At 53.2% G+C, this 20,690-nt stretch overlaps 1 protein-coding gene across 1 annotated transcript; it reads right to left on the bottom strand.

The window, feature by feature from the left end:
• Nucleotides 1-10,260: 10,260 nt before the first annotated feature.
• Nucleotides 10,261-10,660, bottom strand: LOC119312410 (non-specific lipid-transfer protein A-like). Its single transcript, XM_037588141.1, has one exon. It carries the CDS (start codon nt 10,642-10,644, stop codon nt 10,261-10,263), a length of 384 nt encoding a protein of 127 aa, XP_037444038.1. The 5' UTR covers nt 10,645-10,660.
• Nucleotides 10,661-20,690: the final 10,030 nt, after the last annotated feature.

Raw genomic sequence — 20,690 nt, forward strand, 5'->3', positions numbered from 1 at the left:
AAATCTTAAAAATAAATAAACTTTGAATATTACACAAATAAAGATTTTGAGAAAAATGTGTTAGAAACCCTTTTCCAAATGTTTTATTTCAATTTTCAGGAAGTATAAATTTTACGTATGTTTCACTAAATTTCAGAGATGATGAGTAATTTGAAATAGATTTTTTCGAATTTTAGTCTACATTAAATAACATTTCAATCATTCCCTAGAAGTTTCAAATCCAAAATTTAAATTTAAAAATTTGTTTAAAAAGATCGACAAAAACAATTGTGTGACATGTGACATGCAGACTAATACTTCGCAGGCGAAATCAGATGAGAACAAGCTTGAGAACTGACAGGGAGAAAGGACCGCAGAAGACGGCACCTGTGCCTGACCATGTCCGCATCTTTGCCAGCGAGGTCTTCCTCTCCTTGAATATATGGAGAAACTGAAATTAAGGTCTCTTTGATGATATCTATTACAACGACCGAAAGCTTGTCAACCTTGTCCCTTGGCTCAGACACGATCAAGTGTATGTGATTGGGCTCGTCCCTATTCACAAGAGGGAACATGGGCACGACATTGTGAGAGAGAAGACGCTTGCGGACGACAAAATACTGAAACTTTTGAGAGGTAATCGCCGCATCCTTGTGCCAAACATTATCTTCTGATGATGCCCGAGTATGACATGTGATGGTGAAGCTAGAACTAGCTGCGAGCGGGCCAAAAAAGGAGACATCGTCACGGGCAACGTCGACAAACTTGAGCTGAGTGCCCTCTTTCCCAGCGACACACATGTTACGGTACATCTCAAGGGTATTTCCGCTTCGTGAAGAATTCCGAGGACGGTTGTTGATAGGCAATCGGCTATAAGAGATGCTACTTCGTGCTCTTGTTTCAACTAGTGCATCATGACGTGGGATGTAGGACATGATACCCCCTTGGTGGTAATCAACCCAGATTACGCAGTCCTTGGAAACAATGGTAGCATCGGTTGACCATGCGGTCAGATCGGCGAATTCCTCCTTGGTGTGTATGATCGGCAGCGTCATAATCTTCCACTCGCCCTTGGCAACATCATCATGAGAACCATCGGCCGTCGTCCACGGAGGTGAGTGGAAGACGCATAGTTCTGCTCCCATACGTGCCCTGCGCATTGCTGAAACATCAAACTTGGCCAGCTGCACCACGCTGAAGTCACCGTCCATGCCGCAATGTATTCCGATGGTGTCACGATTGAAGTGGCGTTTCATGGTCGCACCCTTGCCCCACAGTTCGGTCACCATGGGTTCGGTGCACACCGGGAGCCGTTTGAACGCGCCTAGAGCGGCATTGAACACGAAGTAGTCCCTCCGGTAAGGATCCCTGTAGGTGTCTTTGTCGTCGAGGCTCACCTCGGAGGTGAGGCTGAGCAGGAGAAGGTCCCCGTGGGCCGACAGGAGCTCGGTTCCCCTACCCCTCCCGTCGTGGTTGCGTGGACCGCGCGGCCAGTGCACGTAGAGGCGGGAGAAGGTGGGAGGCGCGGCGGGGAGCAATGCGACGGTGAAGAGGTCTCCCAGGGAGGTGACGGAGTTGGCCCTCAGCGGCGCGGCCGCTTCCTCCGGGAAGGAGCCGTCGTCGACGTCGTCCCTGCGGAACAAGAAGCGCTCCAGCATGATCCATGAGCTCTCCGTTGGCGGGCCGCCTGCGGACCAGTAGGTGGAGGAGGGCAGAGGACGGGGATAGATCGGCCAGGATGAAGATGTATACATGGCTATGAATCGGCGAAGACGAAACGAATGTTGGGGGTATTAGCTAGGGTTTGAGATGCGGTGATCGCGTTGTAGTTCACTTCTTGACTCTTGAGACGGACTATATGGAGGACGTGTTTTTTCTGTGTGGAACGCTACGTGCTTGGTTCGGCTGCTGTTAACGCAAACGGCAAGGACGATGCTGGGCGGTCAGTCGCCTCGCCAGCGGAAAAAAATTCTGTGCGGACGGGTTGCAGACCCCTCGCTGTGCATACCCTGTGTGAGATGATGCCACGTGGTCCACCTCGCCATCCGACGATTCGCTGCTCATCCGCTCGCTTCCTTGGTTCTCTCGGCTCAAGCGCCCCTACGTTTGGCTCCAAAACTGCCCATCTACGTGCGGTCCCGGCTTCCGTCAATTACGCAGCGATTGATTCCGAACAGATACGGGTAGCTTCTGCTTTTTCGGTGCAGCGGCGATTAGATCATGAATTTTTCATGGTCGAGCGACCGGAACACTGTCCTCTACGCGATTGGATTAGTGGCCAGTTCGCCGGCTCGACGCTCACTGGAGCGGACGGAACGGTAACCATCTCCGCCGCGCGCCCAACGCGTCCTCTCCCTCCCATAACCGGATCGGGCCGGAGTAACAGCCGCGGCCGCCACAGGTCGTGCTGCAGCAGTCTGATCGGCATCTCAGAGTGGAGAAGGTTGGGAGTGGCCATGGCGGAATCTGACACCGTCGCCTCCAAGGACGACCATGGTGGTTCTTCTTCTGGCTTGCAGCACATAAACATTAAACCTCGTTGATGAGAACAATTGCTCCTCCACCTTGTATCTTTCGATGTCTATGATGTCGCACGCCACGACATGTACTATGGATCTGCCACGAGTCATGTCAGCAGGAGGACACGGCCACCATGACAGGAGAAGGAGGCCAGCAAGATGACGCGTTCAGTCCTGACTTCAACTGAAGTTTAGGGCTAAACAAAAAAATTAGCATCCTCGCTGTGGTTGAATAGCAAATGAGAGAAACTAGAGAAACAATTATAAATTTTTAACTACAGATTTATGAAGACATCCAGATAACAGATGCAGACTTTTTTTTGCACGAAATCAAAAGACATTCCATTAGCTATTATTTACATCATTTGGTCCTTACAATCTCAGTACCAGCAGGAACCTATATCATGTTTGGCTGATTTTGGCAGAACATGAGATGCTTCCTTACATGACATATCTACATGACAAAAGCTACACGACAAATTTCAGGCTTTTACATATGATATGATCAATAATGATGCTAGTATGGAATCTGTCTTGCTTTGCGCTCTTCATCTTGATGATCGACGACAAGCAATCTGATGGTATTACCATTTTCTGAAAACATGCTTGTGCTGCAAAGTTCAGAGCATGTCTTATAGCTAAACGTTCAGCTAGTTGCATATTTTCCACTTGATCAACATTGCCCCTTCTGGCTACTTGTACAGATCCTAAGTGATCTCTTATTCCATCTTCTCCAATGGTTTCCTCTCAGCCTCCTTTTCTCCAATGCTAAAGTTGTTCCGATTGTTTCGATTTCTTCTGCAAAGAATGAATTATCAAGTTTGTTCAGTTAGACAGTGAAGTATGCATGTGGTATCTATGACATCGCAAGATCGCAACTTGACAAGTGAAACACATGGAGGAGACTTGGTCGAGGGTGAGACAATCCTTTGTGTTGCTATTATTTACATCATCAAGGTTGTTCTGCTGACACCTACGATTCCTGATAACTTAGGTACTAAACATACTGAACAGTGATTAATCAACGGTTTGGTCACCACTTCCTGACACCTACAATTAGGTTATCCGTAGGTATTAAACATAACGAATAGCTTAGGTACTGACCACTTCCTGACACCTACAATTAGGTTCAGGGTACTGAACATCTGATTATGTTCAGCTTAGATAATGAACATAAACCTGAACAGCTACGATTCCTGACAGCTTGGTCACCACTTCCACTAGAACGAAATAGATGGACACTGGAAACCAAAAACAATGAACATGAGAAAAGGGAGCAGCTGCGAGCAGAAGAAAAAGGGAATTGAAGGCGTACCCGCGTCGTCTGGCTGGCAGCCAAACTCCTGCTATCCCGTGCCGGACAAGGGGCAAGAGTGGGACTAAGGAGATAACGGCGGAAGCACAAGATCGGCCGGTGGCGAACGATAGAGACAACTACGACGGCGGTGGCGGCAACTGCGACAAGGGATGCGGCGGCGCTTGAGCTGATTGCAGTCCAGATGGGTAGGGATCGTGCGCTTAGTCCAGCCGAGCCGAAGCTTTAGAGGCTGCGGGGCAGTTTTGGAGCCGAATGTAGGGGCGCTTGAGCCGAGAGAACCAAGGAAGCGAGCGGATGAGCAGCGAATCGTCGGATGGCGAGGTGGACCACGTGGCATCATCTCACACAGGGTATGCACAGCGAGGGGTCTGCAACCCGTCCGCACAGAATTTTTTTCCCTCGCCAGCCGCACGATCACCCCTCTCAAGCCGGCCTCCCAAGGGAAGCTCAGAAGCTCCACGGACGTGGTTGGCTCCGGCGAGAAGCAACAGTGGCGCGTGCACTCCGGCTATCTCGCTCCGTCGACCCCGAGCTCATCATTTGCGCATTTGTTCAGGAGATTTTTAGCAACACGTGGTAACGGCAACACGTGGGTGACTTCCATAATGGTGCTACTCGAGCACCCGGTCTTGAGCTCCGGGGCAAAATCTTAGGTGAGACCCGAGTGGTTATACCTCGCAACTGCGACGCTTTTCTTACGTCGTTACCTTCTTGAAGGCATTGCTTGGATTGGCTCAGACTGATCTTCAGGGTGAAAATCTAGACTATGGCCTTGTGGTTGGATCCGGTGAGGCGGCGTCTAAGTGTCGCTTCCTTCCGGAAGGCGTTGCCGTTGAAGAACCTCATTGTCCATGTGGTGTCATGAGATGGTTAGTGCGGATATGGTCATTGTTGTAGCTTGTCGATCGCAAATCTGATCGCCTTGGTTTTTCTTTTCCTTTTTCCTCACCTTTGCATAGCTTTGGTCTTCAATGACTTGACATGTTGTCGGGCTGCTGTGTGCATCTTAGTTATGCAGAGATCGGGTGTGTGCTCATTATGCTACGTATCTTCTTTATGGTCCATTTTGAGCTAATAAAATCCATAAAAAAAACTTGCTTAGTGTCGCTTCTTTGGAGGCTTGATTTATGTTAGAAGCTAAATAAGATTACAAGACATCTTCACCTGATGTCCCCACGCGTTATGCTGCCGAATTTTTTTGTGAGGGTTTGCCGTCAAAATTTTGGCCTTGTTTGTAATGAAGCGAAAACTTTAGGGTGTTTTGTGTAAAATGTTAGGGTCTTGGCTGTGAGACTTTGTTATTTCGTGAGAATGAAAAAATTAAAATTAGTTAATTCGCTTTAAAGAAGAAAGAAAGTAAAAAAAAACAATTAATTCACTTTGAAGAAAGAGAGATCAATCAGGGGGAAAAGGGTTGGACAACAAGTGCGTGCACGCTTGAGTCGTATGTATGTTTGTTGGCAAAAAACTTGGTTCGTTGATCTGAGCGCGTGAGCAAAGAAAACGACATCTTCTCCTAAACGCAGAAACAAATTCCATCGTAAGTTGGCTCACGCGCGCTCGGCAACTCGGCTGAAAAATGGAGCAGAGTAATTTTTTCGCCTTGGCCCTGGAAATGGAGAAATGGAGCGACAAATTTTCCATTGCGATTGGAACTGCACCTGCACCTGCACGTCGGTAGAAAACATTAACCAAAATGCACTTGCATGCATCCCCGCTCACCAAGTCAAGTCAGACGTAGTGGTTCGTCAAAGTAAAAAAAGTCAAGGTAGGCGCGGTGTGGCCATTACTCTAGCGGGTCATAGACCTCCAGGGTGCAGCCAGCAACCCCACCTACAGGCTTCCCTGCTGCAGAGTCACAGCCTTCCTCATGTCAAGGGCTAGTGAATAGTGATTCAGCTAGTACTCCCGAGTACAGGGGCGGAGACAGGGGGGGTGCGAGCAGGGGTCAGACACCCCCATTGCCTCGCCCCCCTAAGGGCATCTCCAACAGGTTGTATGTTAGTCTTGTTGGTAAAATATCCATATCATCAACCAACAAGCTATCATACAACTATTCCAATGGGTTGTATGTAAGATGTCCAATAGATGGTGAGAAAATAAATGTGATTGCTCTCTATTTCACCTTGGAGCTTGTGCAAAGGTTGTTGGTTAATCTACATACAACTTTGCTCTCTCTCCACATTTAACACATGCCACATCATCACTATGTCCTAGGTGGCAAATTTACCAACACCTATCTTACAACTATTGGAGACGCCCTAATAGGTTTCGTTAGGTTCTAAGTATAGTAGTTTAGACATATATGTATATCTGGCTGACCTGTCGACTGTCGTATAGTCGTAGTTATACGTTTATTTAGCGCTAATGGCCTAGCATGCCAACTTCCCAACCCAAAGGCCCAAAGCATCGCTGATCGCTAGGTTATACATAGGCGTCAGGATTACATCCGGCCGTCAGATCGAGTAGTTAATTTGCTATCCTTTCCATTATTATGTACGTGGCTACTGGCTTCTAGCTAGGTCTACTAGTTCCCTACGTTCTTGCGCCGTCGCCCGTCGCAGCGTCCCTTCTCGGCGTTCTCGCGGCTTCCGCCGTTGTGGTTGTGGTTGTGGGCGTTTGATGAAGAGGCGGCGGTGCCCCGATCGCGTTGTAGTTTACATTTTGAGACGGACTATATGGAACACCACTACGTGTTTGGTTCGGCTGCTGGTAACGCAAACGGCAAGGACGATGCTGGGCCCTGGGCGTCGGCCAATCGATCGCGTGCCTGGGTCGGTCGCCTCGCCAGCCCCACCATCACCCTGCGCGCAGCCGTTCGATCACCCCATCTCACCCCTCTCAAGCTCAGAAGCGAACCGGTCGACCACCGGCAAGCCCAGCTCCACAGACGTCGTTGACTCCGGCGAGAAGCAACAATGGCGCGTGCCCTCCGGCTATCTCGCTCCGTCGACCTCGAGCTCATCGTTTGTGCATTTGTCCAGGAGGTTTTTTAGCAATTGAAGTGTGCATTGCGTAAGTTTTCGTACGTGTAGCATTGCTCTGCCGTATGTCATTGTCGACGTCCCTTCTCTCAGCCTCCACGACACAAATATGAATGTGATATTTGTGCGTGGATGAACTGTTTCGGGGAGCAACATTCTTATGCGAGTTGTGGTAATTCCTTGGGTGCGGGTTTTAAGGAGAGATACGTGAATAGGTTTGCAATCCAGTTAGGTACGTACGAATGCGAAAGATTAATAGTGGAGACCAATCCATTATTCAACCATGACTACAGTAGTAGCAGGGCAGGCGAAATACAGGTACTACTAGACCATGGAGGTGCGCGTTGCCGCACCCGTTCATCCTAAAAAATAGAAACAATAAAGAAAGTTTGGATGATAAAAATATTTGATGAAATTTCATTGATTCAAATAACAATATTTTGATATGGTTGGCGTGGTATAATCATCAACCGATAATTAGAATTGATCCACAGATCACATAATTGCGTTTGTGTTCATGATTTTCCTGTTCAAACATTTTTTTCGATCATAGGGGCCACACGGCCCCCATTTTCATTACACAGCATACAAATCAAGTCTTATACAAACTTAACTTTCGATGCCTAACATATGCACCAGGAAGACCTACTCCTACATCTTGAGGCACTTCAAACTGCACCTACGGGATGCTACAGCGAAAGAACACTCCCAAAGCTCCGTCGCTCCATATGTTGCCTAACAATTTGCATCAGGGAGAAATAAACTCCTACAACCTGAAGATACCAGACTCTGCACCTACAGGGTGCTATAGCAAAAGAACAAGAGAGGATCATCACAAATGCTACATCTTTCAACACTTGCTCAACAGAGTCTCCGTATAGCAGGGCCCCGGCCGTAAGCACACTTGAAGACGTCCCTCACTATCTGGACCTACCTCTTGGTCACTTCCTTAAGAGTTTTTTGCACTCCTCTTTTCTGTAGCACACCCCATGAATCCGACACAGAACATAAGGAGAAGATTATGTCAGTAGGATCTTTAGGTAAAGAACTTTGAAAGCAAGATTCACTTCTAGCTTTCCAGATCGACCACAACAAAGTAGCCGTACCAATAGCTATAACCACTCTATCTTTCCCTGTATACTATGGAAGCCACTTCTGGCAAAAGTCAAAGAATGATAGGGGTGTTTGGGGATTTCCCAAAGCACTCCCAACTACATTCCATAAAAACCGAGCAAAAGAGCAAGTGAAAAGCAGATGATCAATACATTCATTGGCACCACAAAATTCACATTTGTTGGTGCCTTTCCAGCCTTTTTTACACAAGTTGTCCTTGGTCAGGATCCTCCCTTTGATAACTAACCATATAAAAGCCTTCATTTTCAAAGGTACCTTTAGTTTCCAGAGAAACTTAAAAGGGAACACTACTCTCCTAGCAATAATATATTGATAAAGAGATTTAACAGAGAACTGACCAGAGCAAGAAATGTACAAACTCCAATCTAAGAAAAAATAATCTAGAGACTATCTTCTGAAGCTAACATCTGCTCTTGCACATAGTCCAACTCTCAAGATGAGTTCTTGGTTGGAATGTCTCCAAATAATTGGCTATCTTCTCTATAGAACTACAGAATATATACATAGTTACCAAGATTTTTCCAATACAGTGAGTTGACATGGTTCCTATAAATTCCGTTCCTTGAATGGATTTTTTTCATTACTCCAACTGATTCAAGAAAAAGGACCACAACGTTTTGATTCCCTTATATAGTTTCATGACCCATTCCTTCAAGTCAGAATGTGTGAAGAAAATGGCAATCCAAATAAAATACTATCTTTGCAGGGAAAATTAGATATGTTACTCTCCGAAGTAGTCAAAGTATATGATGTGATGGCATGACATTTTGCATCATTTAACGGGAAAATATTTCATTGATAATTCTGTCATCGTCGTTTCTTCTCTTTCCACCTATAAGAATGTTGTCGGAAACGGAAAGGTACCTGCAGTACAAGTTTCGTCACAGTAGTTCTCTTCTCACACAAAATAGTTTCATCATAATATTACCACGAATAATTTTATCTTTTCAGATCGGTTTTGCCTACATGACCGACCATGAATTTATGTGTGTACAAGTAGAGAATAAACACTTCCTTCAAGCTGCAATCAACACATTGTTTTCAGCATAAATAAATAAATCATGGGAACAAAAGGGTCTCAAGGGAAAAACAAATTCATGTTGTACCAGATCTTCTGAAGGCAAGTGAAATTGGTACAAATGTTGAGCGATGGCTCCAGTTTGATCATTGGTTTCAAAATGTGATGGCTTACCCTTGGATTTAGCTCTCTATCTTTTGAGCACGGTTTGCAACCTGAAACTTTACTATCAGGAACTTGACATAAGGTTGGACTTTTCCAATATCAGGTGCTCCGTTCTTCAGTCTTCACTTGTTTGATGATTCTGTTCTAAATTACGCAAACTCTGAAACCTGCTAAAAGGCAAATCAGAAAAGGCATATTAAAAGATCGAACAGGGTTATAAGAAAACACTGAAAGAGCTCAACGAGGAGTGAAGCAACAGGGGTGGACCAACATAAAACCCAAAAAAAGAAAGGAAAGTCAAGTGGACATGTTGGTCACCGCTTGACAACTCTTTGTATCATCGCCAAGCCACTCCCTGCTCCTAGATGACAGATTATACATTGAACAATTCGTCTCCTCATCTATGGGAAACAGGGAACAACATGGAGGCCCATGCACGCCGAGGAAAGCTGGAGAAGGACACTGACAGCGTGGGTCGGTGCCGCATGGTTGAAACTAAGCAGCTCGCGGACCAGATCCAGAGGAGACGATCGCCGTATTGGTGAAAAGAAGAAAGGACCTAGGCTGATTCATAAGTCGAGGATCTGAGGAGATGAGCAGAACAACAGCCACATATCGCGTCGCGACAGTGCTGAGGAACGCATGAAGAACGCCGGTTCCGGAGAGACGAAGAGGCAAGGGATGAACGCTATGGGCCTCAACCATCCATTTTTGGGCCTACGTAGGTTGTCCCGTTCAGCCGGCCTGATTAATGAGAGGATTCCCAGATCGCTATGCGGAGCAGCGGCCTGCTACGGTGAGCCAAAACGACCATAGGCACCTTGTGGCAGGATAGACCCATCTCGAACGTCATTAGCCTGATCTGACGGCCAGAAATATTAAATCGCTGTGAGGGGTTCTAGGTAGCTGTGTTATACTGTTTAGCAATTTATTCAGCCATGAACTCCTCCATCGAACACTTCGTGCCATCACTTCACGCCACCCGCGTGCATGCGTCGGACCATCAGTTCGCCCGCCGATCGGTCGCTCACTGTATCCTGCATGCATGCAAATGCGCCATGTGAATCAACAAGTTTGACGATCGAGCTAGCATTTTTCCATGCATGCAAAATCCCCAGTGCACTCCGCAAGTGGTGCGAGGGCTTACTTGTCGCAGTCGGTGTGGGGGCTGACGGGGATGGAGATGCCGAGCTTGCAGAGCGCGGGTAGCTGCCGGGCGCGGTCCGGGAGCACGCCGAAGGACGGGCCGGACTGCTCCAGGCACCTGCAGAGCGCGCGCCGCGCGCCTGGCGTGCCCGCCGTCCTCCGCAGCCCCTGCGCGCCGCGGCAGCAGCTCTCGCTCGGCGCCCCGGCGACGGCGCCCACCAGGAACGACCCGCACGGGATCAGCGCGCTCACCGCGTCCCCGCACGACACCTCAGCCGCCGCCTCGGCGACCAGCACGTCGGCTGCCAGCGCTGCCATGGCAGCCGCGAGGAGCATCACCACGACGAGGATGGCATTGGCCCTACGAGTGCTAGGCGCCATTGTGCTGTACTCTACGCTCTCGACGAACGATGCGTGGGCTGGAGAGAGTGCTGTAGACATATGTATAGGGCGAGGAGGTCAGGAAGGTTGGTGGAGCACCTGAATGCGCCATGCCGCTCGCCGCGTACTCGTTGCCGCTTTGGGTGCTCTTCTCGTAACCGCTCCCCGGAGGCTTATTAAATCGGAGACCCTGATCGAGTAGAAGGCGCTCGCCGGCCTACTCAATGAGCGCCGCACTGTGCCGGTGCAACTGCAACGCCCACCTTGGCTTAATTGATCTGCTGCCAATGGAGTATTCATAACGATCTCAGTGCGTCAGCTCGCGTCGTTTTTTCGCGCGTCTCCTGGTCTTGTGTGTACCTCGAGAAGCGGTTCTCTGTCACTAGTAAAAAGCTTGCACGCGTAATACGCGTCTCAGACGATACACTTATACTGAAAGGAACAATACAAAATATCTTTTACATGCCTATGACTAAATTTGTAAAATCCGTTCTGATGTGTTCATGCACGGCCAAAAAAATTGCAGTCAAACTTTACAGAATTGTAGAAACTTTCATGGATCATGACGTCAAATCAAGAATTCTCATGTCTCAACATCGACTGTCGGAGTAATGGGCCACGGGTAGGCTAACCCGTGTCCCAGGACCTTTCAAGACATCGGGGCAGGCCGTGCCCCTCAGGCCGAGTCCCAGACGGCGACCCCAAGACAAGCCGAGTCCCAGACGGCGACTCTAAGACAAGCCGACTTCAAGCTGGCGACCTCCAGAGAGGCCGACTCTGGAGAGTCGGCCCGTGACTCCTCCCTCATCACGAAGTACGATGCGGGGTACGGTCACGGCGTGGCCGTTCCCCCCTGCTTACGAAGGGCCGGCATGGCTACAGTGAGCCGTATCGCTGGAAGATCTCCGGCGAGGCGCGGCACTGTTGCCATGCCTGCCCTGACCTCAGCCACAGTGCGCAGTACACTGTGCCCATGACGCTGGCCTGTACGACCCGAAAGCAGCGGGGCCACCTGTCAGTGGGTGGGCCGAAGGCGGCCTGGGCGCCCCGAAGACGGACCTGTGGGAGTCGGCCTCCCCGGAGTCGGCCGAATCCTCCCCAGGGCCCCACGAGCCATTAACCAGATAGGATGAGGAATGGCGACAGTGATCGCCTGATAGACGGCGGCACTGTTGCCACGACCCAATGACCGAGCCTGCGTCATCAGGAGTGCCGCTACAGTATCAAGCCTGTTCACGGGACCCGCCAGTCGGCGGGCCCCAGAAGCCGGCGGGAAGGACGGTGGCCTGAGAGACAGACGGCTGGGACCCGCGCCCAGCCGGATTACTATTGTACCCCCGGGGGGTAGGCCTATATAAACCCCCCGGGGCACCCATGCAAAGGGTCCGGACCTGAATAGAGATAGACCAGATAGCACAGGGAGGAGAGAGCTAGCCTTCCCCTCTCCTGCCTCCCGAAACAGCTCCAGGAGCACCATTGTAGTCACCTTGCCTTAGTGATCATGCGAAGACCCCACAGAGCAGCAGTAGGGGTGGTATCTCCTAGGAGAGCCCTGAAGCTGGGTAAGTTCCGCCGGCGTGCATGTCTTCGCCTCATCCCGCTTCCAGGCACCGGCGACGTTCTACTCGCTCCCACCATGATAAGCCATCCTTTGGCATATGTCGTATCCAACCCCCAACATTTGGTGCCCACCATGGGGCGAGGTGCACCGTCGTCCGGAGATCTGCTCTGGACGGGAACCCTGTTCCTCCCCAGCGAGCACAGCCAGCCCGGCACGCCGGATGGCATCTGTGCCGACGCACTGCACGGCGCTGAGATCGCCTGTGCGGCCAGCTGCCTCGCCGATCTTGTCGGCGAGGTTCGCCTCTCCGATGAGCCTGCGTCCGATGCAGGCACGAATGGCCCCGAGAGCCTCCTCGCGGGCCTCCTCGACCAACTCCACGTCGCCGACGAACCTGCCGTGGACCTGGAGTCCATAGGATCCACCGACCCCATGCTGGTCGACTCCGACACCGCGTCGCTCGACGCGTTCCCCACCAACATGGTGGTCTACGACGAACCGCTCCCTTACGCGAGGAGCGGCGGAAGCACCGTCACCGAGGTTCTCGTCCTCGACCACGGCGAGCGCTCCAGCGAAGGAGCGCACGACCCGCTTGACGCGGCCCTGTGAGACATTGCAGCGCCGATTCCGGAAGACGCCGACGCCGAGACGCTGGAGGCGCTCCGCCTTCAACTCGTCGAGGGCGCGAAGAAGCTGGCAAGCATGAGGCGCTTGTCAGAAGCTTACCAACGCGAGATGGATCGCGCCGTAGGCGGCTCGCCGGCTCCAACCGGGCCTAGCCGCCTAGGCGCGGTCCGACAGCGCGGCGCGGCAATCGCCAACCTCTTCGGGGTTGATCGCGCTGTGTATGCCACGCCTGCAGAGAATATCCGTGCCGCCCAGGCGGCGGCAGACGAGCTCGACAACTTCGAAGGCGAAGAGCGCCGCATAATGACGGAGCGAGTTCAGCAGCTCCTCGACGCGGCTGCCGCGCTGAATGGTGCCGGCTACCGCACCGAGGCGCCGCAGCGCCAAAACGACGGCCCACCGCCTCGCCGAGACCAAGGTGCGACGTCTCGGACGCCGACTGGCGGGGCCCGTGGGAAGAAGGACAAGGAGTCGGCTGTCAGCCACAGTCGGACTCACATCACCATCGAGCGCGACCAAGACGGCCGCCCCAAAGCGGTGGAACGGCGGGACGACTACCTGCCACCCTCTCCTCGCAGAGAAAGGTGAGTCTCCCCGCCGCCCGTGGAACATCCGACTCTCGGTGACCGCCTTGGCCGCCGAGAGGGGGTCGGAGAGAACGACACCCGCCACCAGATCGACCGACTCCACCGATCCCTGGCGCTGGAAGAAGAAGACGAGTTGGGTCCCCCCTGCTTCGGACCCCGCATCCAAGATGAGCCCTTCCCCAAAGGGTTCACGCTCCCCCGAGACACGCCCAAATATACTGGCACCGTGAAGCCAGAAGATTGGCTGATCGACTACTCCACAGCTGTCAACATAGCGAACGGCAACAAGCGTGTTGCCGTAAGATACGTCCCGCTCATGCTCCAGGGCTCGGCCCGGACATGGTTGAACAGTCTGAAGCCTCGCAGCATCAACAATTGGTTCGACTTCACCGAGGCTTTCATCCGCAACTTCATGAGCACGTACAAGCGACCTCCCAAGCCCCGCCAACTCTCCTTGTGCGTGCAAGGCCCTGACGAGCCTACTCGCGACTACCTCACGCGTTGGGGCGAACTCCGGAACTCCTGCGAGGGCGTGCACAAGGTGCAGACCATCGAGTACTTTACTGCCGGGTGCAGAGAAGGAACCCTCCTCAAGCACAAGCTGGTCTGCGACGAGCCGGAGACCCTCGATGAGCTGCTGATCACAGCAGACAAGTATGCCACGGCTGACTCCTCCATGAAGGCGGAGATTCGGGTCAGCACAACTGGCAAAGTCACCCCTCAGGCTCCAAGAACTCCGGCTGGAGACACCAGTCGGCGGCAACACCAGAATGACCAGAAGCGCAAAGCCCCGCAGCCGACTTCCAACAGTCGGCAAGTGGCAACAGCAGAGGACCAGCAGTTGGAGGGACCACCTCCGGCGAAGCGACAGAAGGGCGGCAAGTCCAACTGGCTGCCGGCTTTCTCCTACGAGCAGACTCTTGATGGTCCCTGCAAGTTCCATAGCGGCGCGAAGCCGTCCAACCACACCACCAGGAAATGTCATTGGCTGACCAGAATCGCCAAGGGGGACGGCTTGCCCCCTCCCCCTCCTGCTGGGCCGCCTCCTCCACAGCCGCCCCAGCAGCCGGCCGTCAGGCCAGTCGGCGCGATCCAAGACGAGTTCCCGGATGAACATGGAGCTTATGTGGTGTTCACCAGTGTAGCGGATGACCGACGCAGCAGGCACCAACAGCAGCAAGAAGTAAATGCAGTTGCATCAAGTACTCCAGAGTTCATGCATTGGTCCGAAAGGCCTATCAGTTGGAGCAGAGCTGATCACCCAGAGGTGATGCCGAGTCCAGGCTCCTACGCCTTGGTATTAGGCGCCACACTCGCCACCGATAGGCGGGCCGCTCGCTTCTCGCAAGTACTGATAGACGGAGGCAGCAGTATCAACATCCTGTACAAGGATACAATGGAGAAATTAGGAATCAAGCAAAGACAGCTTTAGAGCAGCCGGACTGTGTTCCACGGAATCATCCCTGGCCTTTCCTGCTCGCCAATCGGCAAGATCCTGATAGATGTCCTCTTCGGAGACAAGGATCATTTCCGCCGAGAGCCAATCTGGTTTGAGGTGGTGGACCTTGAAAGCCCATATCATGCATTGCTTGGCCGACCCGCCTTGGCCAAGTTCATGGCGGTCCCCCACTACGCCTACCTCAAGATGAAGATGCCGAGTTCCAAGGGAATCCTGACCGTGTCCGGCGACTACAGGAAGTCATTCGCTTGAGCGGCCGAAAGCAATCGGCTGGCCGAGTCCTTGGTGATCGCGGCTGAGAAACGGCTTCTTGATCGGGTCGTGGCGATGGCCGGCAAGCAGCCTGAGTTATCGCCCGCCCCAAGGAGTCGGAAGCAGAAGGATCATTCAAGCCGGCCAAAGAAACAAAGAAGATAAAGTTGGACCCGGAGCACCCGGAGAGGTACGCTGTCATGGGCACAGGCCTTGACAGCAAATAGGAAGGCGAGCTCGTCGATTTCCTCCGTGAGAATCGCGACATCTTCGCATGGTCTCCCAAGGACATGCCTGGTGTCCCAACGGAATTCGCCGAGCATAAATTACACGTCCGATCTGATATGAAGCCCGTCAGGCAGCCATTGCGCCGCCTGTCAGAAGAAAAAAGAAGAGCTGTTGGAGAAGAAATAGCCCGGCTCCTGGCAGCTGGCTTCATCATGGAAGTGTTTTTTCCAGAGTGGCTGGCAAACCCAGTACTGGTGCTGAAGAAGAACAAGCAATGGCGGATGTGCATTGTTTACACGAGCCTCAACAAAGCTTGCCCCAAGGACCCATTTGCTCTGCTGAGAATCGATCAGGTGATAGACTCCACAGCCGGATGCGAGCTGTTGAGTTTCCTAGACGCATATTCAGGATATCAGCAGATCAAGCAGAACCCGGCTGACAGACTGAAGACCGCCTTCATCACGCCGTTTGGGGCCTTGTGCTACCTGACCATGACGTTCGGCTTAAGAAACGCCGGCGCCACCTTTCAGCGTTGCATGCAGAAGTGCCTCCTGAAGCAACTCGGCAGAAATGCCCACGTCTATGTGGATGATGTAGTGATGAAGACGGAGAAGCGTGGAACCTTGCTGGAGGACCTCAAGGAAACCTTTGAGAATCTGCGCCGATTCCAGATCAAGCTCAACCCAGAGAAGTGCGTTTTTGGAGTACCAGCCGGCCAGCTCCTCGGTTTCCTGGTCTCCGAATGCGGCATAGAGTGCAATCCTGTGAAGATCAAGGCCATCGAGAGGATGGAAGCACCCAGACGACTGTTAGATGTGCAGAAGTTCACCGGCTGTTTGGCATCCATCAGCCGATTCATCAGTCGGCTGGGCGAGAAGGCTCTCCCCTTGTATCAGCTCATGAAGAAGACGACCTTCTTTGAGTGGACTCCCAAGGCGGACGAGGCTTTTCTCCAACTAAAGAAGATGTTGACTACTCCCCCTGTGCTGGCGGCTCCGACTCCCAAAGAGCCCATGCTCCTATACATTGCCGCCACCAGCCGAGTAGTCAGCACAGTCATTGTAGTCGAGCGCAAGGAGGAAGGTAAGGCGCTACCTGTCCAGAGACCGGTATATTACTTGAGCGAGGTGCTGTCGACCTCCAAGCAGAACTACCCCCATTACCAGAAGATGTGCTACGGCGTGCATTTTGCCGCGAAGAAATTGAAGCCTTACTTCCAGGAGCATCCAATCACTGTGGTCTGCACAGCTCCACTGGCCGAGATCATTGGAAGCCAAGATGCTTCTGGCTGAGTGGCCAAATGGGCCATCGACCTGGTCCCCTACACCATCTACTATGAGCCCCGCACCGCCATCAACTCACAAGCACTGGCCGACTTCCTCGTCGACTGGGCCGAGACCCAGTATCTGCCGCCAGTGCCCGACTCCACCCATTGGCGGATGCACTTCGACGGCTCCAAGATGCGCACCGGCTTGGGAGCCGGCGTCGTCCTCACTTTCCCCAAAGGCGACAAGCTCAGATATGCGCTGCAGATCCACTTCGCCGCCTCCAACAACGTGGCCGAGTACGAGGCGCTCATCCACGGGCTCCGGCTTGCCAAAGAACTCGGCATTCGCTGGATCCTGTGTTATGGCGACTCTGACTTGGTGGTCCAGCAATCATCTGGCGATTGGGACGCCAAGGACGCAAATATGGCGAGCTACCGTTTCCTCGTCCAGCAACTCAGCGGATACTTCGAGGGGTGCGAGTTCCTCCACGTGCCAAGGAACGACAACGACCAATCAGATGCCTTGGCACGAATCAGCTCCACCCGACAGGCAATACCATCCGGCGTCGCCCTCCGGCGCCTCCTCAAGCCCTCTATCAAGCCGTCACCAGAATCAGATTCAATCTTTGTGCCGACTCCGCCTGAGGAAGACGGACCCGACTCCAAGAAACACACAGTCGAAGCCGGCCCGGGGACTTCAGAACCCGGCCCGGGGACTGCAGTGGCAAGATCGAAAACTCCAGAGCTCGGCCCGGGGACTGCTCGAGTCGGCCCCAGGACTTTGTCAAATCAGCAAGCGGCTACGGACTCCAACCCGCCGCCTCCCAGCCCGGCAGCCCTTGTCCAAGTCGCACTAGTGGCAATTGAAGAAATAGCAGCACCCTCATGGCCCAGCCCATCCTCAGGTTCTTAGTAAACAGAGAGCTGCCAACTGATGAAATCTTGGCTCGACAAGTGCAACGCCGAGCAGCAGCCTACACCATAGTCAACAGAGAGCTGGTCAGGCGCAGCGTTACCGGCGTCTTCCAACGCTGTGCTGAGGCAGAACAAGGCCAAGCAATCCTCAGAGACATCCATGAAGGCGAGTGCGGTCACCACGCGGCCTCCAGGGCACTCGTCGCCAAAGCCTTTCGGCACGGTTTCTTCTGGCCAACCGCCCTGGAAGAGGCCAAAGAATTAGTCCAAAAGTGCAAGGGGTGCCAGATTTTCCGTTCCAAGCCACTTCAGCCAGCTTCCGCACTCAAGACTATCCCCATCGCCTGGCCCTTTGCAGTCTGGGGTCTGGACATGGTGGGACCATTCAAGACGGCACGAGGTGGCTTGACTCACCTGCTTGTCGCAGCGGACAAGTTCACCAAGTGGGTGGAGGTGAAACCGATCAAGAAGTTGAATGGTCCGACTGCAGTGACCTTCATCGCTGACATCACAACTCGGTATGGCATCCCACACAGCACCATCACCGACAATGGCACGAATTTTGCCAAAGGCGCCTTGGCCCGTTTCTGTGCGACACAGGGCATCCGACTGGACTTAGCGTCCATTGCCCATCCGCAGTCAAACGGCCAGGTGGAGCGAGCGAATGGCCTCATCTTATCCGGCATCAAGCCTCGACTCGTCGTCCCGCTGGAGCGATCTGTCGGCTGTTGGCTTGAGGACCTGCCGGCCGTCCTCTGGAGTCTGCGCACGACTCCAAACAAGTCAACCGGCTTCACACCCTTCTTCCTCGTCTATGGTGCCGAAGCCGTCATCCCAACGGACATAGAGTTCGACTCCCCGCGAGTCACCATGTACACCGAGGAAGAAGCAGAAGAAGCACGTCAAGACGACGTCGATCTGCTGGAAGAAGGCCGGCTGTTGGCACTCATCCGGTCCAGCATCTACCAGCAGAGTCTGCGTCGATACTACAACAGGAAGGTCAGGACAAGATCTTTCCAAGAAGGCGACCTTGTGCTCCGGCTGATCCAGCGAACAGCCGGCCAGCACAAGCTGTCGGCACCTTGGGAAGGCCCCTTCATCATCAGCAAGGTGCTAGGAAACGACGCCTACTATCTGATCGACGCTCAGAAGCCCCGAGCGCGCAAGAGGGACGACTCCGGCAAAGAGACAGAGCGCCCGTGGAATGCAAATCTTCTTCAAAGATTTTACAGTTGATGCAGTATGTATCACACTACCCCTTTGTATTAAAGTACTAAGACTTTGGGCCCCCCGAGACGAGCTCGGGGATTGCCCTTTTTTGTTATCTGTATGATAAGAATTATGCCTTCGAGAACATTACTTTCATTACAAGCCGCTTGGCACCGGGCCAGACTAGTCGGCCCGGGGACTCGCCGCCTTGCGCTATGAGGAGCTTCCCGCAGTCAGACAAGTAGTGAGCGGTGCCCAATCCGCCTCCTGGCAAAGCCGCAGCTCGCAGAGCGACTGTGAGGCGAACAGGAGTGAGGAAGAATGGACGCCCGCACGAAAAATGGCTAAGGACCTAAAAGCACGAACATAGCGTAAGACGGCCTCCAGCATTTCTGAGGCAGAAAGCCGACTCATGAGTAGCCGGCTCGCCGTCTTTATTAGCCTCTATCAAGGACGGCTGACTCTTGGGAAGTCGGCCCGTCGCTTTCTATCCGACTTGCTAAAGAAACTCTAAATGGCCAAGTACTTGACTTCCCGAACTAGCCAAGCACTTGACCCAGCGGCAGTCCGCAGAGCGGCTGTCCGACTGGCAAGGCAGCGACTAAAGCAAGGCGGCAAAGGGAAAAGCCTAAAGAGTAGTAAGCAAGGAAAGACGGAAATCGGATAAATATTTACATAGGCCCTTGGCCGAATCTTCGAATATAAGTTCAAGATACACCCCACTGGTGGAATTGTTCGAATCTAACAAAGTTTTCAAAAAGATTACTAAGACAGACAAGCAGAGGCGAAAAAGGCAGCCTAGGAGGCGGCATCCGGGATCGGAGGATCGGAGGAGACGGCGGTGTTAGGCGCCGGGGCAGTCGGCTGGGCGGTCTCGTCTTGATCGCCTCCGGCAGCAGTCGCCTTCTCTCGACGCGGCTCGTTGCTAGAGGCGCGGTCGAGCTGAGGCTGGCCGCCTGCTCCGTCTTCTGGCACCTCCGCCTCGCCTTCGTCCTCTGCCTCATCCTCCTCCTCGGTGCTGGAGTCGATCACCTCCGCTGAGTCCTCGCCATACTCCGGGTTCATCCCGAACCACTCTGGCGGCACTTCCTCGCCGCCTTCAGCTCGCTCGGGGACGAAGACACTGGTGTCCGTGTACTCGGCGATGGCCGCCGCACGCTCGATAAGGGTGCCCTCCATGGACTCCAGCTCGGCCTGGGCTTCTGACCGGAACGCGGCCAGACGGTCCAGGTCCATCCCTGGATACCATGCCTTGACGAACTCCAAGGCCCGGCGCGCTCCGGCCCGGGCCGAGGAGCCCTTCCAGGCCTCAAGACGGCCGACAGCGACCTCCAGCCAGTCGGCAGTTCAGTTGGCGGTGCACAGAGCCGGCGTGCCTGGCCACAGGGCGGCAACCGCCTGGGCACCGGCACGCTGAAGACGGTGCATCAGCCGGTGAGCCGGACGAAGACGGGCTTCAATGCTCAGGAGCTGCTCATCGACGGTTCGGGGGGCATTAGCGGCGATCTCCTCACCGTTTGCCGTTCGCGCATAACGAGCAGCCTCGATGGCCAGAGGGACCGCCTGCGAGTGACCAGGGAAGAAGTCTGCCAAGACAAAAAAGAGGCAAGTCGAAAAATCAGAGGTCGGCCTGACACATAGTCGAAAGCCCAAAGAAACGAAAGAAACTTACCATCAACGATATCCTCGATCTCGTGGAAGCCGGAGGTCAGCATCGCCTCCCTGTCAGTCCAGAAGGAGCGCTCGCTCTCGAACTCGGCCAGGAGAGCAGCCTCCTTCTTCTCGGCCTTGTCCTGCGCCTTCTTGAGCAGCTCCTTCTGCTCGGCCAGCTCCGCCGCCAGCAGATCGCGCTCCGCGGCAAGCTTGCCGCACTCCTCCTCCTTGGCACGAGGGGCGGTATTGGCCTCGCCCAGCTGCTCCTGAAGAGCGGTGTTGTCTCCT

The sequence above is a fragment of the Triticum dicoccoides genome, chromosome 5B, assembly GCF_002162155.2.
Source record: "Triticum dicoccoides isolate Atlit2015 ecotype Zavitan chromosome 5B, WEW_v2.0, whole genome shotgun sequence".
Taxonomy (NCBI): domain Eukaryota; kingdom Viridiplantae; phylum Streptophyta; class Magnoliopsida; order Poales; family Poaceae; genus Triticum; species Triticum dicoccoides.